At 37.4% G+C, this 21819-nt stretch overlaps 2 protein-coding genes across 2 annotated transcripts in view; both read left to right on the top strand.

Annotated features, from left to right (window-relative positions):
• Positions 1-6: 6 nt before the first annotated feature.
• On the top strand, positions 7-6349 carry LOC105369064 (uncharacterized). The gene is made up of 4 exons (XM_011508305.1): positions 7-331; positions 2404-2615; positions 5692-6140; positions 6212-6349. Exons 1-4 carry the CDS (start codon positions 27-29, stop codon positions 6347-6349), a joined length of 1104 nt encoding a protein of 367 aa, XP_011506607.1. The 5' UTR covers positions 7-26.
• Positions 6350-8374: 2025 nt separating this feature from the next.
• Positions 8375-21819, top strand: part of LOC105369063 (Tie-like receptor tyrosine kinase) — a 31060-nt gene continuing 17615 nt past the window's right edge. Inside the window, exons 1-4 of the mRNA XM_011508304.1 lie at positions 8375-9145; positions 16489-16614; positions 18034-18144; positions 19167-19353. Of these exons, the coding sequence (XP_011506606.1) occupies positions 8375-9145; positions 16489-16614; positions 18034-18144; positions 19167-19353 (1195 nt within the window). The remainder of the gene's footprint in view (positions 9146-16488; positions 16615-18033; positions 18145-19166; positions 19354-21819) is intronic.

Raw genomic sequence — 21819 nt, 5'->3', positions numbered from 1 at the left:
GGGAGTTGGACGAGCGCGAGGCCCGGATGTCCCTGCAGACGGAGTCGCCCGTCGCCAAAGCGAGGCGCGAACAGGCCCTCCGCAACATCTTGGCGTCCCGTAGGCGCAAGCAGGCCCTGCGTCGGCGCACCGCCGTCTCCGTCACCTCGGACGCGGTTGCCCGCGGCAGCTCGAGTCGCAGGAAGTCGCACCAGCCGAGGGAGACAGGCTCGAGCGACCTCCTAGAAATGCAGGAATCACAAAACGGCCTCTACGTCACCGTGCCCGAGCAGCACTCGATCAACGACACGCAGGACATCGTCATCGAGACCCTCGGCTTGGCCACCACGGCGTAAGTTGCCCCGAAGGGTCTAATAATCGCCCGTGGCCTAGTCACGCACGCGCGTCTAAAGCCCGCGGACGATCGTGCGCGGCCGCAAAATAAGATTTACGTGGGACTGCGTGGTTAATGGCCGAGTGCGGCGATAAATCAATTTTCGCCGTCCCGGACAAATCCACGATCACTCCGCGAGCACTCGGATTATTATTTCGAATGGGCGATGCTGGCTACGGGTACCGAGCGCGGCCACGGGATTACGAAAGCTACGCTTTCATTGTCGATTCTATAATATTTTCGGAATCGGCGAGCATCCACGCAAAATACCGTCCACATGTGCGGCCACCCTCCCTCCCTACACTAGCCGTCGCCGCTCCCTCTTTCTTCCTTCGCCCAAAGCCCGTAAACAAAGGAAACACTGCAACGCGATCTGCACGCTGCTGACTCTTGATAAATTCCTGGTTCTTGGGAACGCCTGCCTCCAGAAGTCCCGCCACGGTTTCGAATTATCGAAAAACTAGTTTACGATAGGCCGGCGAAACTTTTTCAAAGTAAATTTCCGCGAGCCGAATGCCTATAGGCTATAGCCCCACTACTACCTGCCACCGATGAACGGACTTTTGCGCATTTACGTGACCCACGCGTACGCACACTTAGCCATGAGTACAATGGGTGTGCAAGTAAGCGACTTTAAATGCGACGATGCGCTCTTTTCAAGGATCATTGGCAATTTATCAAGAGACGAAAGTGCTGCTTATTTTTGAAAGGGTGTATTTTCTTTCGAGCTTCATTCAATGAGTCGAAGGAATCGGACATTCACATATTATCTGCCTTTCGGCCTATAAGTTCTGAATTATAAAGCGGTTTCGAATTTAAACAAGTTTTCCGTTATTACTTATATTGATCGAACTTATTATGACTTACGATATTTCAAAATATGCCGTATTTTTAGAGACGGCAAATTTTATTTATTATTTGAAAATTTTTATAAGCCTTCGTGCATTTTCAATTCGGGAGGAAAAAAATTTGTTTGCCTGAAATTAATCAGCCAGTGGAACAACAAAAAAATCCCCAATAAATTATGACGAGGCAGTTTATTACAAGATTTCAAAAGAAAGAGCGCTACTAATTTTTGCATTTTAAATAAAGTGATACCGTTCATAAATAAATATCTTATTTTATTAATATGTTTATACATGTATTAACGCGGTTAACAAATATTGCGCTGTGTATTGATAGCAATTAATACAATAATATTTGTTAAATGAATTAAAATTGATCAAAATGACAAACATATTTTTGTCCCGTTGATAGCCTTTGACTACACAACCTCATTGCTTCTAAGAGAAATGAAGATAAAAAACAAAAAAAACAAATTTACAATTATTATGACCTTTGCTTAATCTTACGGACAGTCGAGTATTCGAGCAAGTGCCAAGTGATAATTGTCTCATTACAATTCCATGACAAAAAATATTTAAATACAATTGGCAACTCGAAGTTATTGTCAATTATAAATTCATGCTTTCGATTGATTTTTCCATCATAATGACATTCGGAGAGAAAAACAATGGACGATATCATGTAATGATGACATAAATGCATTTTCATTTGTGAAGTACTTACTTTTGAGGTGAATTTGACATCCTTTCACACTCGAATAATGCAATTTTTCTCATGTAAATAAATTACAAACAATGGCAAGGAGTAACCGCGTAAAAAACAAAATATTCAATTTCCTTCAAAGCTCGAGCTATATATGTATGTCTGCATGAAAACCATCTTTTCCACGCCCAATAGAATTTTACAATCAAATTCTCCTCTCATCCAAAAGAGAGAGTGAACAAACGGGGATCGTTTGATGGCTGTGACGGTGGGAAAGAAGGTAGGTTATCGGGGGGAGGGAGTGGGTCGGGCAAGGAGGGGTTAGCGGGGGAAGGGGAGGTTGTGAACCGGAGAGGAAAAGATAGCGTATTTCTCCTCGTAATTCCTATTTCCGCGCTAAATTCATTCGAACTAAAGCGATTACGATTGTTGCAAGACGATCGCGAGACGAATGTAACGCAAACTCATCTACTCTGTCCTAGCACTAGTAGTAGTAGTAACGGTGGAAGGCGCAGCGGCACAATGTCGATCTCATCGAAGCCGTACAGGAACAACGCCTCGATGGAGCACCGTGTCAAGAAGATCGTGTCGATGCCCGCCTCCTTGTACAATCACTTCAGGCCCGTCGAGAGCAACATCCCCATCGAGGACATGTCCCAGTTTTTGTATTTCGGCCAGAAGCTCCGAGGAACCGGTAGGCCCAACCGACGCCTCCCACCCCTGGCACCCACACGGGCGCACATCCGTACAGCCATGCACACGCACACCCACGAGCACATGCATACATACGCGCACCCACATACATATCATTCGCGCTTCCTCACTCTCGTTCCTGCTTTTCCTTTTTCGAAAGTGCCCGAACGGTGCTTTTACTGCTTTTACTCTCGACTGCGCCGCTGCTCGCGATGACGTCACTTTTCATTTATTTTTTTCGGATGCTCGATGGGCTGACTTACGGGTATTATGACCGAGTACAGCCGGACTTTCTACGATTTCTTTGACGATAATGGATCGCCGTCTCCGCGATTTCTGAAAAGCTGTCACGGGATGATTTTTCCTTTCTCCTTCCGATTGCGACTCACACAGACGTGTCTCCACTCTCTACGTTAAACTGCAAAAGATGCGGGCTTTAATGCTCTGATAATGTTTTGAGAAAATCTTTCGTGTCTATATCTTATATGCCGATAATGTTAATTCCTCTTGGCTGTACTTTTCATAATAACGTGTGAATTAAAGTAAATAAAATTAAAGTAAATAGAATATACGAGGCAAAAAAAGGTGTTATTTATGAGTGAAGGTATAACAATATTGCAACACTCTAACTTATTATTTTGACGGAGAATTGCAAGCAAAATGGAAAAAAAATGCAATATTAACGTAAAATTGTGGGTGTTTCTCCCTCTCTCTTCTTCGTCTTCTTTTTTTAATTCAATTAGCACATAAATTACTATTAAAATATCTTGAAATTCATACATAAAATTAAAATAAAATATCTTTAACATATTTGACACCTTTACATTGAGGTATATTTTCCCATTGATTTCAGATATGCATAATTTTGAATTGAATTTTACCTACTTTCTTATATTTTTATAAAGCTCATTTCAATAGATAACTTCAACTAATCTGATCTAAAATCCTTTTCCGTCTCAATGTCTATCTAAACAAACTACATCAGTGCAAAAATTCTATAATATTTCGAAATTCAAAGCTGACTGCGAGTACTTGACATAATACAATTTTTATTAATTTTAATATGATAATATTCTTTTCAAATTCAGCTTGACGCAATGCCCTCGAATTTATCGTTCTCCTGTCTAATGAGCAAAGAAATATTTTATTTATGAAACTTTTTAAAATCAATGTAAATTTTTGGTAATTAACTAATATACATGAAGTGCCCGTTTTTACTTATTACACGTAGTGAGCGTTACTTTTTTTTTTTTGTTTTTTTTTTTTTTTATCTCACCCCGCTTAACTGTAGCAGCATGTAATTATGAGGCATACTTTATTTATTTAATTTAACGTGAGTATATAAAGCCAATTATTTTTTTTATCAAGTAAACTAACGCTTACTTCGTATTCAACATTTATCAAAAATGCTTAATAGACATGTTTTTAAATCGTAATGTATTTTTCTTTCTATACATTATGTAAATTGAAATGGTTAAGTGCGAACAAATATATTCATTATTCATATAATTTCAAGAAATTATCTCGTATTATTTATTTATGAAAAAAAGTTCTTTAATAATTTTTATTACGTTTTCTGTATACTATATTTAAATATCAACACCGTATAATTAATTATATGCATAAGCAATTAATTGTAAATTAATTTAAATGAAAGGTTGAGCACCATTCTTTTTCTTTAAATTGCAATACAGTAAGCAATACTATAAATAATCGAAAAAATCTTTTATAACTCACAGGTTGTTGTAAGATTCGTAAACATTTTTATTTTAGAACAAAGACGAATAGGCCAATTGATTTATTTGGTTATCCAAGTCGTTATATTATATGATATTGTTCTACAGTCATAAAGTGATACGACAATTATGCTCGATTTTAATAGATGATCATTTCAATAAACGTGTACACAAAGTAGCAACAACCTGCTCAAACCTCTTCAATTTATTTCTTGTACATAACTAATTAAATAAATACAAAAATTACAGCCCTGTCGTCTTTGAATTCAAGACAGAGCATATATTATTTCTTTTCACTTACTGAATTGTAGACTAATAAAAGTCTACCATATATGAAATTGAAGATGTCTTAAGTATCTTAAAATGGTAATACTAGATTTTATCGTTAATTACGTTTTATACATTAAAGGAATAGCATCACTATACTTATGTTATTAAAAATATGGCTTTGTAAAATTATAGATAATGTGTATGTAAATTCTTGCTAATTATTAATTCTATGTATTATGTTTATCAACAGTTAATTAAGTTGGTTGATGTAATTATATAAAAAAATAAAAAAAATATACAATCAATACGCCTATGTATGAGAAGCTGATAATAAATTGAGTTCATTAATTGTTGAAGCAGTTTCAATATTTATAAATGTAGGAGAGGCGGTAAGTATTAATAGTTAATTGTGACTGCGTTATGTGATTATTGAAATATATCATTTTCCGTATCTTAGAGAAATGTTTTGTTATATATATATATATATATATATATATATATATATATATTACCATTACAGAAACCATGTTCAATTTTAAGTTCAGTTATAATTTATTCTATGAATGTAGTCTAAATAATACCATTTATATACAATATAAATATACAGTTATATATTGGCTATATGTGTAGATCGGAAAAAATACAGTTTCAACTACGTATATCAATAATATATATATATATATATATATTTATTTATTACTGCACTATGTCATTTAAAATTAAATTTTATAAATGAATGCATTATTAATAATCTTTTAATTATTAATTTATCTTATTTAACTGCTAAATTAAAATTCTTCATTAAATTCATCCAGCTAATACTTCATAAACTAAATTATAGCCCTCATGCAAGTATATTTTATTTTCATATTGACATTTTCAAGCCCAACGAAACGTCTATTCAATTAATTATTTTCAAAATTAATCCCCATTGAGTCTGAAAATAATAAAATAACTATCCCCCTCTCCCTTCCCACCCTCATCAAGTCCTTTGCGTAGGAAAACAAGACAGACAAAGAGTGTGCAAGTGTCTGGATAATAAAAAATTACGAATTAAATTTCGCCATATAGGCATGGCCAAGGACACTTCATCGATGAGTCCAGCATCAAAAAAGCTTCTTCTAGCCGGCCTTGAGGATATGCTCGATGACGATATGAACAGCGTTGACAATCTACGTATGACAGCGTCCACGAAGATACGAAAAACAAGTTTGCGAGAGCAGACGACGAGGCCGGTATGCCCTGACAAGATAACGGAGGCTCGTCGTAACAGCATCAATGGCACCGAGGCCCAAAAGAACCAGGGCACCGAAACTTCTCTTGGTCTACGCATAATCGTTACCGAGGCACCCATAAGACCAATAAGCACAATGGCCGATACTTTAATGTACTTTGTGGGGAATAGAAGGAATACTACGCAGGCTAATTCAATGGCATTGATAACGACGTCGTCGATGATAACAACACCGGCAATGGCAGCAACGTCCGCGATAACGACAACGACAACGCCGATGACCCCGGCGACTACGTCTACTACTACTACTACTACTACTACTACTACTAATACTACTACTACTACAACAACTACTAGTACGACTACGACTACGCCGTCAATACCGTTGATGAAAGTAACAACGATGACGACGTCGAGGAGATCGTCGACAACAACTACAGAAGCAGCAACAACGGAAGAGGTAACGCCAGAATCTACCGAGGTATGTTAAGTTAAATTATTTATCTTTTTTTTTTCGAATAATAGATATTCCTAAATCGATCGTTGACTCCAATTATTGAACAGTCATTTTAAACGAACGAATTTTCAAATTGACTTTACCGCAACAACTTTATACGCACTTTTTCTCTCTTTCTTTTTTCTTTTTTTATTTTATATCCACTAAACTTATAACCTCCACAATTTTTAAAAGATCAATTAAGGGATATGAGTGGCGATTATTGCTTTCGCGTGCCAAGAAAAATATTCGATAAAAATTTATTTGAACGATTAAGCGCGAGTAAAGTCTTCAAAAAAACAATTTAGTAAATTTTATACAAACGTACGTGCTTTAAGATTAATTATTTAAATTTATTTAAATTGAACTCGCCAAGTCATTGAATAATCTAGATTGCAGATGAGCAAAGTCTCAAGATAATTATATTCATCACTCTTAAATGACAGTAGTATCGAATTATACAAATTACATAGTTGTTGCTCTAAAGTGTAAAAGAAATCATCGAACCTCCAAGATTATTGACATAATTACTGTAATAAGTAGCAAAAAAATGTTAGTTACTATATACGTTAAAACAACAATCAGAACGTTGAGCAGGCAATTCGAGTTTTGCTTTTGTTCTACACGCGCTCATTATCATCGAGCTCCATTCTTTTCAATTGAAAGAATGTTCTTTAAGCTCGATTGAACATGCAAAAAAAAAGCGCTCGAAATCGAGAGATCATTTCCGGCTTGGGGAATACGATATGTGGAAAGGTCTGCGACATGTGGCTCCCCGATATGTCATTGTGCACTCAGGAATATGCATGGAGTATTGGACTAAAAAGCCTCCTCCTCTTCCTCCTTCTCCTTCTCCTTCACCACCCCTCTACCACATTCTCGTATCCCGACTAAAAATCGTCTCGTATCTATAACGCGTGCCGCAGCAGCAGCAGCATCAGCAGCAGCAACAGCAACAGCAACAGCAACAGCAACAGCAACAGCAACAGCAACAGCAACAGCAACAGCAACAGCAACAGCAACAGCAACAGCAACAGCAACAGCAACAGCAACAGCAACAGCAACAGCAACAGCAACAGCAACAGCAACAGCAACAGCAACAGCAACAGCAACAGCAACAGCAACAGCAACAGCAACAGCAACAGCAACAGCAACAGCAACAGCAACAGCAACAGCAACAGCAACAGCAACAGCAACAGCAACAGCAACAGCAACAGCAACAGCAACAGCAACAGCAACAGCAACAGCAACAGCAACAGCAACAGCAACAGCAACAGCAACAGCAACAGCAACAGCAACAGCAACAGCAACAGCAACAGCAACAGCAACAGCAACAGCAACAGCAACAGCAACAGCAACAGCAACAGCAACAGCAACAGCAACAGCAACAGCAACAGCAACAGCAACAGCAACAACAACAGCAAGAGCAGCAACGGCACGTGAGCGAGGAGCAGCAGCGGGAGCAGCAGCAGCATCGACTCGAGTTGCGCAACTCGTACGTCGGGGAGACCGGCGGCCCGTGGAGCTCGTCCTCCTCGACGGGCGCTCCTCGGCTCAGTGCCGGCGCGACCGTCGAGCGAGTCGCCGCTCCACTCAGCGTCCGAGCCAAACCGACAACGGTAGCGCCCCACCAGCACCAACAGCGCCAGCAGCATCAACGACAGCAGCAATCACAGCAGCAATCACAGCCGCATCAGCAGCCACAGCAGCAGCAACAGCAGCAGCAACAGCAGCAGCAACAGCAACAACGACAGCAGCAATCACAGCAGCAATCCCAGCCGCATCAGCAGCCACAGCAGCAGCAACAGCAGCAGCAACAGCAACAACTACAGCAGCAACAGCAGCCACAACGACAACAACAACAACAACAACAGCAGCAGCAGCAGCAGCAGCACCATCAACAACAACAGCAACAGCAACAGTCGGGCTTCACCATCAGGTGGACGGACGCACGGTCGTCCGTCAGCGGCAAGGGACAGCGGAGGTCCCCGACGAGTAGACGTCGGGAGAAGGCGGCACGGGTCATGGAGGAGCCCCCGAGGATGCTCGAGCCCTCGGAGGTCCAAAAGATGTACAGGTCGGGGAGCACGATCAAGCCGGAGTCCGTGGGTACCGAGTCGCCGCCGGGGCGCTCGCCGGAGGTGCGCCCGAGGAACCTCGACGGGGACAAGGCCAAGGACGACGTGCTACCGATAATGCAGCTTTACAACACCTCGAGCATGTTCAATGGGAGCGAGGCCGAGCCGATGATGCCATCAGCGACGACAACGATGGCGACGACGATAACGACGACGATGACGACGACGACGACGACTACGAGGGGGGAGGCTGAGACGGCGACCATAGCGACCACAGCGACCATGGCGACGACGGCGAGCGCGAGTCCCAGTACCGCCGGCATCCCGGCACACGGGCCCAGGAGGTCGACGTCGTCCCCGTTCGCGAGAAACTCGGGGAGTAGAAACGGGACTGGCTCGGCCAAGCCACACCGAGCCGAGTCTGCCGGCGAGTCAGGATATTACCCGGTCGAGCTGGGAAACAACGGCGACGGCAGTGGTGGCGTCGGTGCCAAGAGCAACAGGACGTTCTTAGAACCGCCGGTCTTCGTGACCATGGCGCCCCGCGAACCCATCGTGAACATTAGTGAAGTGATATCGCGGAGGCACGACGGCGACGCCCTGGCGAGTCAGGAGACGGTGGCCGTCGTCAGCTACATCCTCGCGACCCTCGTCGTCTTTCCAATTGCCGTTGGCGTTGGACTGATCTTGAGAAGACTGATACTTAGAAATCGTAAGGTAAGTGCGCTCTCGATTTATCTGTGTCCGGTGTTGGATGGATAAAAACAGTTGGTCGGTTCGGCAGCCGCGAGAGGCGAGTCGAGCCGAATGAAAAGCAACTGATGGGAATTAGAGTCGAAAACTTTTTGCGCTCAAATTTATAAATAACTTTACAAACGACTGCTAACGTACGATTTCAATCGATGATTTTTGTTTTCATTTTCAACGTTAATTTCGATTAAAATTACCAAGACGAGACATTACTGTTCTCGTCGATATTATTACCAGCAAATTGTCTGTATTCTTTTACTTGACAATTATTCGTTATCTTACATAAGTTAGGATTTTTTTATTTTTTTTTTTTTATTTTTTATTTTTTTTTAATTAAAACTTTATTCACGTGCTTGTACAATTTTGGTATTACTATTGTACTCAAAATTTCATTATCAGCTTAAAACTTTTCAGTCATTTCAATTTTTCATATTATTCGCACTCTTCGTCCAATTCTTTTATTTTCTTACGATTAAGAAAAAAAAAACAACTATATATACATAGATGCACACAAATTTACATATATAGAAACGTGTTAACAAATTATATATACATCATTTTTCTTTAAAATATAAAAATTTCATGCCAGTGTTTATTCATCCAGCTTTATGTGTTAATTTACTGTTACATTCACCTCGCTAGACATTTTCTTTCTACATTCAAAGTATTCATTAAAATACTGTGAATGCTGAATTTTTTTGTAGCACTTTATTTGGCTTTTGGTTGGATTGACACTTGAATGTGTGATTGTTTACGTGCTTTTATTTCATTACACTAAAATATATTTACTTAAGGAAGTGAGCTTCGTACATTTGAATTTTTTGAAATTTATAATATAAATGTTATAAATAAAATGTATGAAAAGGCTGATTTTAATTGAATTTGTTTAAAAATTAATTTCTTCGATTATTTATATGTCTATTTATATATAGGGACACTTTTATTTATTTATTAATCAGTTGCTTTAGAAGTACCGCTTTCAAAAACGTTTATTTTACAAACTTTTAATAAACGCAGTCTCTATAATAATAATAATAATAATAATAATAATTATTATTATTATTATTATTATTATTATTATTACTATTACTATTATTATAGATGTTGTTATTGACTTTGTTGTTATTATTGTTGTTATTATTATTATCATCATCGTCGTCGTTGTCGTCGTCATCGTCGTCATCATCATCATCATCATCATCATTATCATTATTGGTATTATTATTAATATTGGATAATTATGCTTGCAACTACCCAATAGAAGACTTATTATTTATAACGATTGGCAGTGAATAGAATGTTAAGGGTAAAGGGCATTCTGACTATAAATCCTGCTTTAACCATAAATATCATAAAAGATCTCAGAATTATCTATTTTTGAATCAAGACACATACGATTAGCCACCGTGTTGTTTTTGTTGATTTCTCTTCGACGAATGAAATTTCCAAGAAATAATGCGAACAAACTAGCTAAAATACGACGAAAGTAGAATAAGAATGCGATTTTTGATTTTTCAAACGATTATTTTCAAAAACTCTATTTTTTAAATCATTCTTACTCGGGGAATATAAAATTGACAATGTTGTAGATTAGCAAATTGGCAAATATTCATTTGGCCTACTGGCCTGAGTGAAGTTACACATCCAGTTATGTGCGCCACTAATCTCCTCAAATAATCGATCGTGGCCGATCGACCTTTCCCCATTTACAGCGTTATCTTGCAAGCGCGACAATTGTAACGCCAATGACCGCGAGAAAGAGTGAAATCTAATTAAAGCAATGTATACCATGATTTCGAGCTGCTTGCGTTTACTTTTATTTCCGCTCTTCATTTTATGCATAAGTATCCAGCTGCGGTAAGGAGCAACGCGACGTGTCCCTTCGTGAATTCGAGGCTCGATGAATCATCACCGCCGTAGGTAGAAAAAATTACGTCGTTTCTTTTCCATTCAGGCACACATCGCGATGCTGTGTAACTCTCTCTTTTTTTCTTTTATCACTTAACTTTAGAATGAGAAAAGCTATTCTCATCAGCAGCAGCTTTACAAGTACGTGTTTTTTTATTTAATTTATTTATTTATTTTTTATTTTTATTTTTATTTTTATTTTTATTTTTTTTAATCTTTATAATATGTTGAATTAAGTCCAGCAGAGACTATAATGTTGGCAACCTCGTGTTGGCCGAGTTACGTATAAGTTGATTGTGAGAGAGGAGCAGGTGTTAATTGGAGTAGACTCGCAATGTGGAGGGGCAGAAACGGTGTATTTAAAGTTAAGTAGCATCGTAAAAAAAAAAAAGAAAAAAAGGCGCGTTAGCTTAAAAATTATTAACGCAATTTTTAATTTTTTTAAGTTATTGTTGCAATTATCTGACAGAGATGTTAAAAGGATTATGTAAGAGTCGTGTAAACGAATTCGAGTCATTATTCGCATCGTGTATTTAGACATTTTATATTGAAATGATGCATTAACAATATGATATATAACAATGTAATATCGATATATTATTATATTATAATAATCATAATTATAATGACATGATAATGATAATACACAACAAACAAAGATAATGATAATAATAATGACAATAATAATAGTAATAATAATGATAATCATCATCATCATCATCATCATCATCATGATCATCATCATCATAGAACATAAGAGCAACGATTTAAAGTAGCATTTGCTTGATAAGTAATAATAAATTCATTATTTAACCATTAGATTATACTAAATACTGATATCGACAACATCTGTTTTATGGAATCGCGACATTAATCTAATAATTCTCGATATAATATAATTAACTACTTTTTAATTATTAATTTTCTAACTTAAGAAAAAAGTGAGAAGGAAATAAATGTTTAAATGAAGAATCAAATAAAAATTAAATTTTACATTTTACTTAATACTGCATTATAGAAAGAGATCTTATTACATCATTGTATGTAAAATACCATAATTTCGAATAAATTTCAGTAATTTTAGCAATAATAGCTCTTTTGATTAATCACAGTTTATATGATATATGCTATTTCATAATTGTTAAATCTTTTGAAAGTCATAATATTAGTGTTCTACCACTTAATCAGTTAAACATTCAAGTACGCAGTGCATTTAAGTCGAGATTATGATTTACATGCATATCATAATAATTGTATGATTATTATTCGCATCCCTCAGTTATAAGCGTTAGGGCGAAAACACATAGGGAAGTAGGGAGCTCGTAGGAATTACCTCAGCGTACGTTGGTTTAACTCGCCTAAATGTGGGGTGGCTTCGCTAAACTTCGGCCCCCAGACATTTTTATACTTGCATACATACGACTAGAAGGGCTTTTTTCTCGCGCCCCTTTCGTACTGCCATTCACCTTTTATATTCGTGTGGCCACGTCGCGGTCGGTTTGCGACGTCTAATTTATGCCTTCGCCGATTTTACGATCGCGCATTTCGTTCTGCACTTGAAAAAAGAAGTCGAGAGAGAAGGAGAACCGAGAGCTCATTCTCGAAATTCTCTCCCGCCGCTGCTTTCTTTCATTTTTGTTTTCTTTTCTATCTTCAATAGCCTTGTTCCCTCGATCTCTCTCTCTCTCTCTCTCTCTCTCTCGCGCGCGCGCGCGCGCACGCTCGCTCGCTCGCGCGATTCTCTTTGGGTGTATTTTTTACTAAACCGATGCAGAAATCGCAAGTGAAAGGAAGATGCGTTTAACAATCCGTATGATTATGGGGTTGCGGTTGAATTTAAATTGGAGATATCGATAATCTTAAACTACTGATGTTGAACGAAAACTTTTAGGCTTTACGCTTGAACTATTTTATAAATCTGAAAGTATTTTTATCAAAGTAGATTATAAGCAAATTAGCAGCGTTTGATATTTACAAGATTCGATAATTATGTGAAAAGAGCTATTTTTTTTTTAATGGGATTTATATTCTATTCAGCATGGAAATATGGATTTTACACAAGTAAAAATCGCCAATATTCTTTAAATAATAAATCCTCGGCTAAGGATGATTGCTTTAAAGTAAATTAGCTTTTCAAAGTACAGTTAATGCTTTGCTAGCGATGCTTGATCAGTTATTGAATTAAATCTACATAGATAATGATCTAAGATTTGTTTCACCTTATTTTATATTCCAAGCCTTTGTTACTTTAGTAAAATGTAATATTAATATTTTCTTCTTTACAATAATGCTGAAAATTTTTTAATTTAAATTATACAAATTGCAATTGCAGTAGTAATATTTCTTTTCGCAAATAAATTTTATCAGCTTATTAGATATTCCCGTTCGACACTACGCCCATTAAATGTAAATATAATTTTATAATTTCTTTAAACTAAGTCAAAGTGGGTTTTTAAGCCACAAACTTAAATTCACATCGCCTTCACATTATTTTCATTATTTTCTCAATACATTTAAAGATTTATTATTCTCATTTAATTCAAAACCAAATTGAATCTCATAGTCGAGTATTTTCGATTATAACTACATAACCCGTCCTTGTAATCTTGATCTACTTGCTTTTATTACTGTTATAATAATTATAATGCGTATTGGCGACAGTTAAACGGGCTTTTTATCTCATAATTATGTAAATTTTTAGATACTCCACTTTTCTTGTCTTATTTTACCGCATATTTTTGTAAACGATTTATTTCGACTGCTTTTAACTAAATCTCATTCAATATCAGATGATATTGTATTTCATGTTATTTATTTATTTATCTGCCTTACAAGAAGCTCATAATTCAAGCTAGTTTCTTACATGATTACGGATATTATTGTTTAATAAGCTATATCATACGAACATAATATATCGCACGACAATCAGCGCAGCACAATAGTTTGTTTACAGACTAGAAACAAGCATTTGCAAAAACATTTATTTCTCGACATTTACACTTTTTTTTATTTTATAGCTATTGTTCGCTATCGTGACAATATCTCTGCATTTCTCTACCTTTCACATCGAATCCTAATTTATCGGGGATTACATGGATTTTTCTTGCTTTGACTTTATTCCTACTCCACCGCTCCATTGCTTTTTAACGAAAGTCCGATATTTTTAAGCGCAGGTCTCCGTTCAGCACCCCAAAATGCAAATGCCAATTCGGATATAATATAACGAAGGATGCGATTGCGCGATAACTTACTTGCGGTTTTGGCCGCCTATCGTACCTCGACAACATGCTCGAACAAACTCGCCATCAATCAGTCACAAGCGAATATTACACGTGTCGCTCTATTGTCATTATTTCGTTCCGTTCATCAAACACATTACATTACGAACTAAATATATGCGCGCGCATGTTCCTCGCCGTCGTTATTTCACGCAATTTCTTTTTTGTTCCCTCTTGGATTCTTTTAATTTTTCATCGCTATAGCGTTTTCGACGACTCAAATTACTTTCGTATAATCGCAGAAAGGCAAAGCCGACCGATTGCCACCTGACAGCTCGACGCGCATCATTTTTACTCGAGTGACGGGCACTCACGACATTAGTCATATGATGATTATGTCTTTTTTTATTATCGATTTCGACTCATTAATAATCTAAAAGCCATGTGTCAAGTATTTAATTATTTTGGCGAAATAATTAAATAAATTAATAGCTAATTATCACGTAGCTAAATGTAGATAATATGATTTAATATGATTTTGATTTCTCGTAACACGTATACTTACCTTTATCCATTCAATCTGTAATGATGTCGATACACTCGATACAGAAAATTTTATTTTTAATCCATATCTTTTTATTAGAATGTTTATAAAATTTGACTAAAAGCACAATTTTTTGTTTTACGATACGTACTACCTTTTTCTGCAAGAAATTCATTCAGTATAACACAATCCATTGCCGATTATGACTATTATTCCTACTATTCCTTCAAAGTAATTGTGCTCAATAAACGCATAAAACGTTTTTAATAAAAGTGCTTTATGTATTTTTAATAGATAGATAACTTTGTTATTTCATCGCGTGTTTACTATTTGGTTGTACATAAATACTAATGAGTATGCGTATAATTTAATGGACTTTGTTCAATATTATGAAAATATTGTTTAGACAAAAAATTGCGCAATTAAAGAAGAAAACATTAAGCCAGCATAACAAAAAAAAAAAAAATTGATTTTCCCTGTACGTAAACAAGAACTACAGGCAACCGTAACAATTGCCGATTAAGCGACTTATACAGGTATATGAAAACAACGGAATGCTACGTGTGATATAATTTTTTCCTGCATACGTGTTCGGATGTTTATATTGAAGCTCGATTAAATATTCCGTAAGACCGATGACGCCACGTAAAAAAAACTTGCTCGCATAACCAATTATACATCAGCAGTTTGTGGAATGACGCGTTTCGATATTTAACCATTCGCTTGCGAACCAACGTAACGATAAATCTCCAATTATGCGATTATGAATAATCGAGTTTACGCGAATATTGCCTATATATGTAATGACTCGCTGTAAATGGTAACAATGTTCATTTTTATAATTTTAACTTATTATCATACTTGGTAAAAGTACAAAGTTATGGAAAACATTTTGGTCTTATATATTCAACTTAGCCGTGAAATGATATCATTAAGGCCTATTATTTTGAGTATTCGCAGTATCGTGAAGCATTCGATAAGAATTTTACATTTTATGAAATAATTATTCACGATTTAATGGTCAATTTAAAATAACATTTAAAAATTTAAAATAACATCATATTACATTGTTTTGTTCTGCGGTTGGTCGTGTTAAAAACAAAAATAATAATAATAATAATAAATAAATAAAATAAAAAATAATAAAAAACATAAACTTGAAATAGGAATATAAGCTTGTTAAACGTTTATTATTAATGTATTACTAAAACATAAACGGACTCCACGGAAAAATTAAAACCTTACAATGTCATTTTATAATCCTTTGTTTTATTAGAAGTATTTTTGTAATATGATCGTATTTAAAAGAAGAAGAAAAAAAGGTAAAAGGAAATATGGTAGTTGTATAGTGAAGCGTTAAGCTTAACTCTAAATGTAATGTGGTGCATGGAAAGGCAGTCGTATCTTCTTACAAGCTTAAAAATATTACAAAAGAAATGCAAACAGAAAATATGAACGTCAAGATCCGTATATATATATATATATATATATTTATGAATGCATACTTGCAGCGTAAAAGTAACAATGTGAAAAACGAACATTATGAGACGATGACGCGCATGAGCCGACTTTTCGCCTTTCATTTTATCTCATTCTTGACTTTGTGACTTAAATATGCGCGTTATTGAAATATTACGTAGGTGCTGGAGGAGTCAGATACGTCGTCCGAGATAAGCTGCAGGAAGGATGCGCTCAACCTTGAAACAGGAGACTTCAAAATGTCTATAGAGAAGACTATCACGAAGCTACCGAGGATACAACATCTCGTAAGTTCTCGAGAAGATTTTCCAGAAGCATGCACCCACTAAGCTATCGGTTATATATTGACTATGCTTTCGAGATAATTGACTGACGCAAATGTCGTTATTTTCGCTTTAATTAACGTAGTGGATCCTTTAGTCTAAGTACGTAAAGTATTATGTTTGTCGCTAAAATCAATTAATGAAAATCAACGATCTACCGGTTATAACGTTATCTCATTATATTGGTACTTGTAAGTAACTCCAGTCCTGTCATTATGAGACACACATTTGGCTCAGACAAGTACTGATTTTTGAGATCTATATTAGCAACTCTACTTAGCCTCATTAATTTTGTAGAAAGAATTTAATTAATATGAAATTGAAATGCTATTGCTTTGACATAGCCCGCGGCTAAATGAGCGCGAAGGTGTTGTGTTGCATGATACTTTTTTTTTTCTATATAAGAAAAATCGATTTATTTACTGTTCCAGTGCATACAGTTTTTAATGATCTCAGGTTTTAGAGTTTCAAGCATACGATTAAATTTAAATTTATAATTTTGACAATGTGAGCTCGAAAAGATGTACGATCTTACCATTCAATACGTATTTACGTTACGGTTTTAATAATTAAAATTTTATGTAACCTTGCATATTCTCGGTGTTGTTTACTTTGCCTGTATTTTATTGATTCAGGAATTCACACTTATAAATTATAACTTCTTAATGACGTTATGAAAATGCAAAAGTCACCTAACGAGAAAATAAATTTGAAATAATATACATTTAAAAAGAGATAAATATATAGAAATAGTTGCTGTCAAACAGGTATCCATAGTAACACGACTGAGTATAATACAAACATATTGCAATGAAATCTTATTCAATCCATAATACCTGTAGTAACAATACATTTCATCCATTTTTTGGATAATAAGCATGATTTTCCATTATAATTTTAACTTCAATATAACACATACATTAGCTAATCTCTCATTAGTTTTACTAAAGCACGTATACATAATAAATACACTCTATTTCTTCTATATTATATCAAAATGCAATTAACTAAAATTTTAATTATTAATTATTTAATCATCCGTGAATCATTACTTTATTTAATAACAGCTACAAGACATGACGAATTACCGAGACTCTTCACTCACGTAACAACCAAACAAAACAAACAAAAACAAAAACGAAAAAAAAAAAAAACAGAAAATAAAAGAAAAAACGATAAAAAGGCACATAAATCCGTTGATCAATTGTTCAGCACAAATTAACGCTGCATTTACACATTCAACATGAGCACATGATGCCTCTGATTTTTATCCACTTATTGTGTTTACTAATCCTTTTTTTTATTTATTTTTGTCTCACTGCGTTGGCCAAAAGAGAAGAAAAATATGAAAAAATAATGACATGACGCGTTCGTTAATTACAGTGTCATGAGGCAGAAAAGCCACCTCCACCCTCGTCGCAAGAATCACGCTGGGAGTTCTCGAGAGATAAACTGAGGCTTCAGACTGTCCTTGGCGAAGGGAATTTTGGTCAGGTGAGCTCGCAAACGATACAAGTGTTGCTAATCATTTACAATAGAACGTCTTATGCTAACAAATCGGAGATCCCCCATATTATCGCCCGTAGAGTCACGCATTAAGTATTCAAATTGTTTTATGTATTATTTCAAAATGAATAATAAATCTTAAAGAATGTAAGCGCCCAAGACTGCCTATATGGTCACTTTTGTGTAAAGCCTATGTCTCGGATAATTCTTAAAGAAAATCGTTTTGTATCAATGAAGTGGAACATATATAATAGAATGAAACCATAATAATATAAATGATTGATAAACTCGAGTGACCGTAACTCATTTTTTGTTTTATTCTACAAAACACACGCGTAAAAATTGTGCGTGAAAAGTTTCTTTAACAATTCCCCCTTACATACACTCTATTCGTAGCTGCGTACAATAATAAACGACACTCGATCTTCTTGAAAATTTATATCCACGAGATTACCTAGAATCGCGCTCTTATTAAATACATTTTACACATAATGAGTCGACTGAATGAGTTGAATACGACTGTCAGAATAAAATTCATTCATCGCTTAAAAATTATAAATAGCTTTTTGAGCGCAACACGGTACATTATAATTACAAAGGCTTAAATTTGATTAAGAATCGTATCTGGACCACCGATTGATTATAAATTTCTGAAATTATAATAAGTATGGAAAGCATGCCCAGCATTGAACGAAACTTCCAATCTTACGGAGATTAGCGCTGCAACGGGAAGAGAATCTTGTATAATAGAATGTACAATGTTCGCATATCTTGAAAATCTTATATCAGCATCACGTAAATAGAATAATAGAACACGGGCCGCGATTATTAGGGCAAACGCGCTTATTTCAAACGACTAAATCCCTGACTAAAGCCTGACTCGGCTTAAAGGGATACATGTAACTTGGGCCAGCGTGCGAGACGATAAAAGTCCGGCGGCTTCGGTCCCAATGCTCAAAATTCTGGCTTTCCGCGCGGCTCACGATGCACTTTCGGTTTCATTTCGCCAGGTCTGGAAAGCGGAAGCGGATGACTTGACTGGTCACCAGGGCACGACGCGGCTCGTGGCCGTGAAAACGGTGAAAGAGGGCGCCTCGGACAGAGAAAAGGAGGACCTCGTGAGGGAATTGGAGATTATGCAGCGAGTCGGCAGCCACCCGAACGTCGTCACGCTTCTCGGATGCTGCACGGAGCAAGGTGAGTCCGTGGATTCGCAATTTTCTCGCGGCAGTCGGTGACTCCATTTTTTTTATTCCTTTTTTTTTTCTTTCTTTCCTTTTCGGGCCCAGAGATCGAAAGAAGGGCATCGCAGTCACGACTAGCGTCGCTTTCGCGCGTCGTGGGAAAGGGGCCTAAGTATCATTGCATTAGACTGGCTAAAATTGGCCCGACTTTTAACTACGTTTCACTCTCAGCCCAAGAGTTGGGCAAGATTTTTCAGCAATTTTTACTTGGGACTCGTCGACCCCTTTCCCCCGGCGCCCCCGACCCAGCCGTGTCCACCAGCCCAGCACCCGTGGGATTAGCGCAACCGCGGCGCAATCGCTTCTTACATCGGTCGCGTAAGAATCACTGCGCAGCTCGTAGATCTCGACCGCGGCAATAAAAAAACGTGAAATTTTGAGCGTGCGAGGGAGAGGGAATGCTTTGAGCGGACTGCCTCGATATTACAAACAAACGCGCATCCTGTGTTGCTCGTAAGAAAGCTCTTCCCCATACATTTTAGTTTATTTAACCGAGTTGAAAAATGTGAATGTTTATAGATGAATTATGACTTAATCGCACGACTACAAAGGAGCATTTAAACCTGCAGAGTTTCGAGCACAAGCTTCCGTATTCAAATTTATCGCTGTATAATTAAATTCCTTCCCAACTGAATAACGTGTTAGCTTATTGTGCATCTTATAAATAATGACGCGCATTTCATAATAATAATTTTATCTTATACAAAAACGAATAAAGATTAATGCCGTTTTTAAAATGATTTACATGCATAGTAGTGATATTAATACATGCAATCGGATGTCGAAGAACTCGCATCGATAAATTCAAATTATCCTTTAGTCTTGAAAAATAATATATCCCCTGTCAACGTGAGCCGAAGAAATAATATCGAAGAGGACTCGCGCCTGCGATTTATGAAGGAAGAGTACCGAGCGCCGGAAACGAGCCCCCGCCTTCCATTTGTATAAAAACAGAAGAGGGATTGGTAATCCGCGATGTAGGCGAAATGAGCCACTCCGAGGTCGAGTGGCCCCATCCGGAAATAAATGCCCTGTATTTGTCGCGTACGTGGCGGGGGATGGGGCCGAGGCCGGTTGGGATTCGCCCAATCGGCATGCCAGCATCGCTACGCGGCGTCGAAGGGGACGAGGGACGTTTCGTTGTCCCGGGGCAACCCCCCCCCCCCACGGCCACGTCCAAGCGAAAAGCGAGGCCACGCGCGCATCTCGCAATCAAACGGGGTTGGCTTTCGCCCGACAAATATCTTCATCGCGAACTTTGCCCCGGCTATTACAGCGTCTCCGACAGACGGCGGCGCACGCGTTTACGCGTCCGCGAAATTTTGTTCTCATCTTGAGACATCAAAACTTGATAACTTGATACGAGTGATCATCTGCCAGTAAGTTTGAGTTTGCCCACGCAGAGCCGAGATAAAGAGCCTCTACCAAGAGTAAAGCCGCGTGGGGCAGAGGAAGGCGCGCGGAAATTGAGTGGAAGAGCGAGACAGAGGAGCCACACTGCGTTGCATATTTTCTTGTGCAACGATGGTACCACACCTTCTCGCGGACCAAATCAGCGAATTCATCGGCGTTCACGAATAAATTTCCGTATGTCCTCAAGATGATCTTCCGGTACAATGCACTTATTATCGTCGGCAATGCCCCGGCGTATTTAGTTGTCCTCCCACAGGAACATACACGAGTGGCTATGCGCGGGAAAATAAAGTGATTGAGTCATTCGTGGCCGTCCAGTCGACTTTAGTCCCTCCAAAGCGAACGACATGGCGTATTGGCGCAGGCTAAATCTGGCTCTGCTCCTTTTTTCTCGGCTGGTCGAACCTTGACGATTGGTGATTTTTCTCGTCCATCCACGCTACCTCGCTGTTTTTCAGAAATTAATGAATAAATTGCGAATCGTAACTCATGCCACCGATAAACAGTTTCACGGACTTTACATTGATACTTTATATCAACCGTTGAATTACCGATAAGATATACAATAAGATTTATATATATATATATATATATATATATATATATATATATATATATATATATATATATAAGGCAGTAAGATAGATACAGAGAGAGAGAGAGAGAGAGAGAGAGAGAGAGAGAGAGATAAAAATAACAAAATAATCAACAACAAACAAAAAAAGGGAAAAAGAAGACGAAGAACAGGAAGAAAAATAAACCTCCTCTTCCCCGTACACGTCGATTTTGTAATTATAATATTTCATGCACAAATTTATAACCCACCATCTTCCGAGGGCTGAAGTGTAAGTTTTATGAAGCAATCTTTCATCCCAACTTTTAAATCTTGCCATTCTCCAATATTCTGCGTATATTAAAATATAATAACCTTCGATCGAGATAACGCGTCGTGTTAAATTTACGCGTGACGCTGCGAGCACGAAATCCCTCTCTGCTAAAAAAGGAA

This window comes from Ceratosolen solmsi, unplaced genomic scaffold (assembly GCF_000503995.2).
Source record: "Ceratosolen solmsi marchali unplaced genomic scaffold, CerSol_1.0 scaffold1, whole genome shotgun sequence".
Taxonomy (NCBI): Eukaryota; Metazoa; Arthropoda; class Insecta; order Hymenoptera; family Agaonidae; genus Ceratosolen; species Ceratosolen solmsi.
The sequence above is the reverse complement of the archived record's forward strand: the minus strand, read 5'-3'. Positions and strand labels throughout refer to the sequence as shown.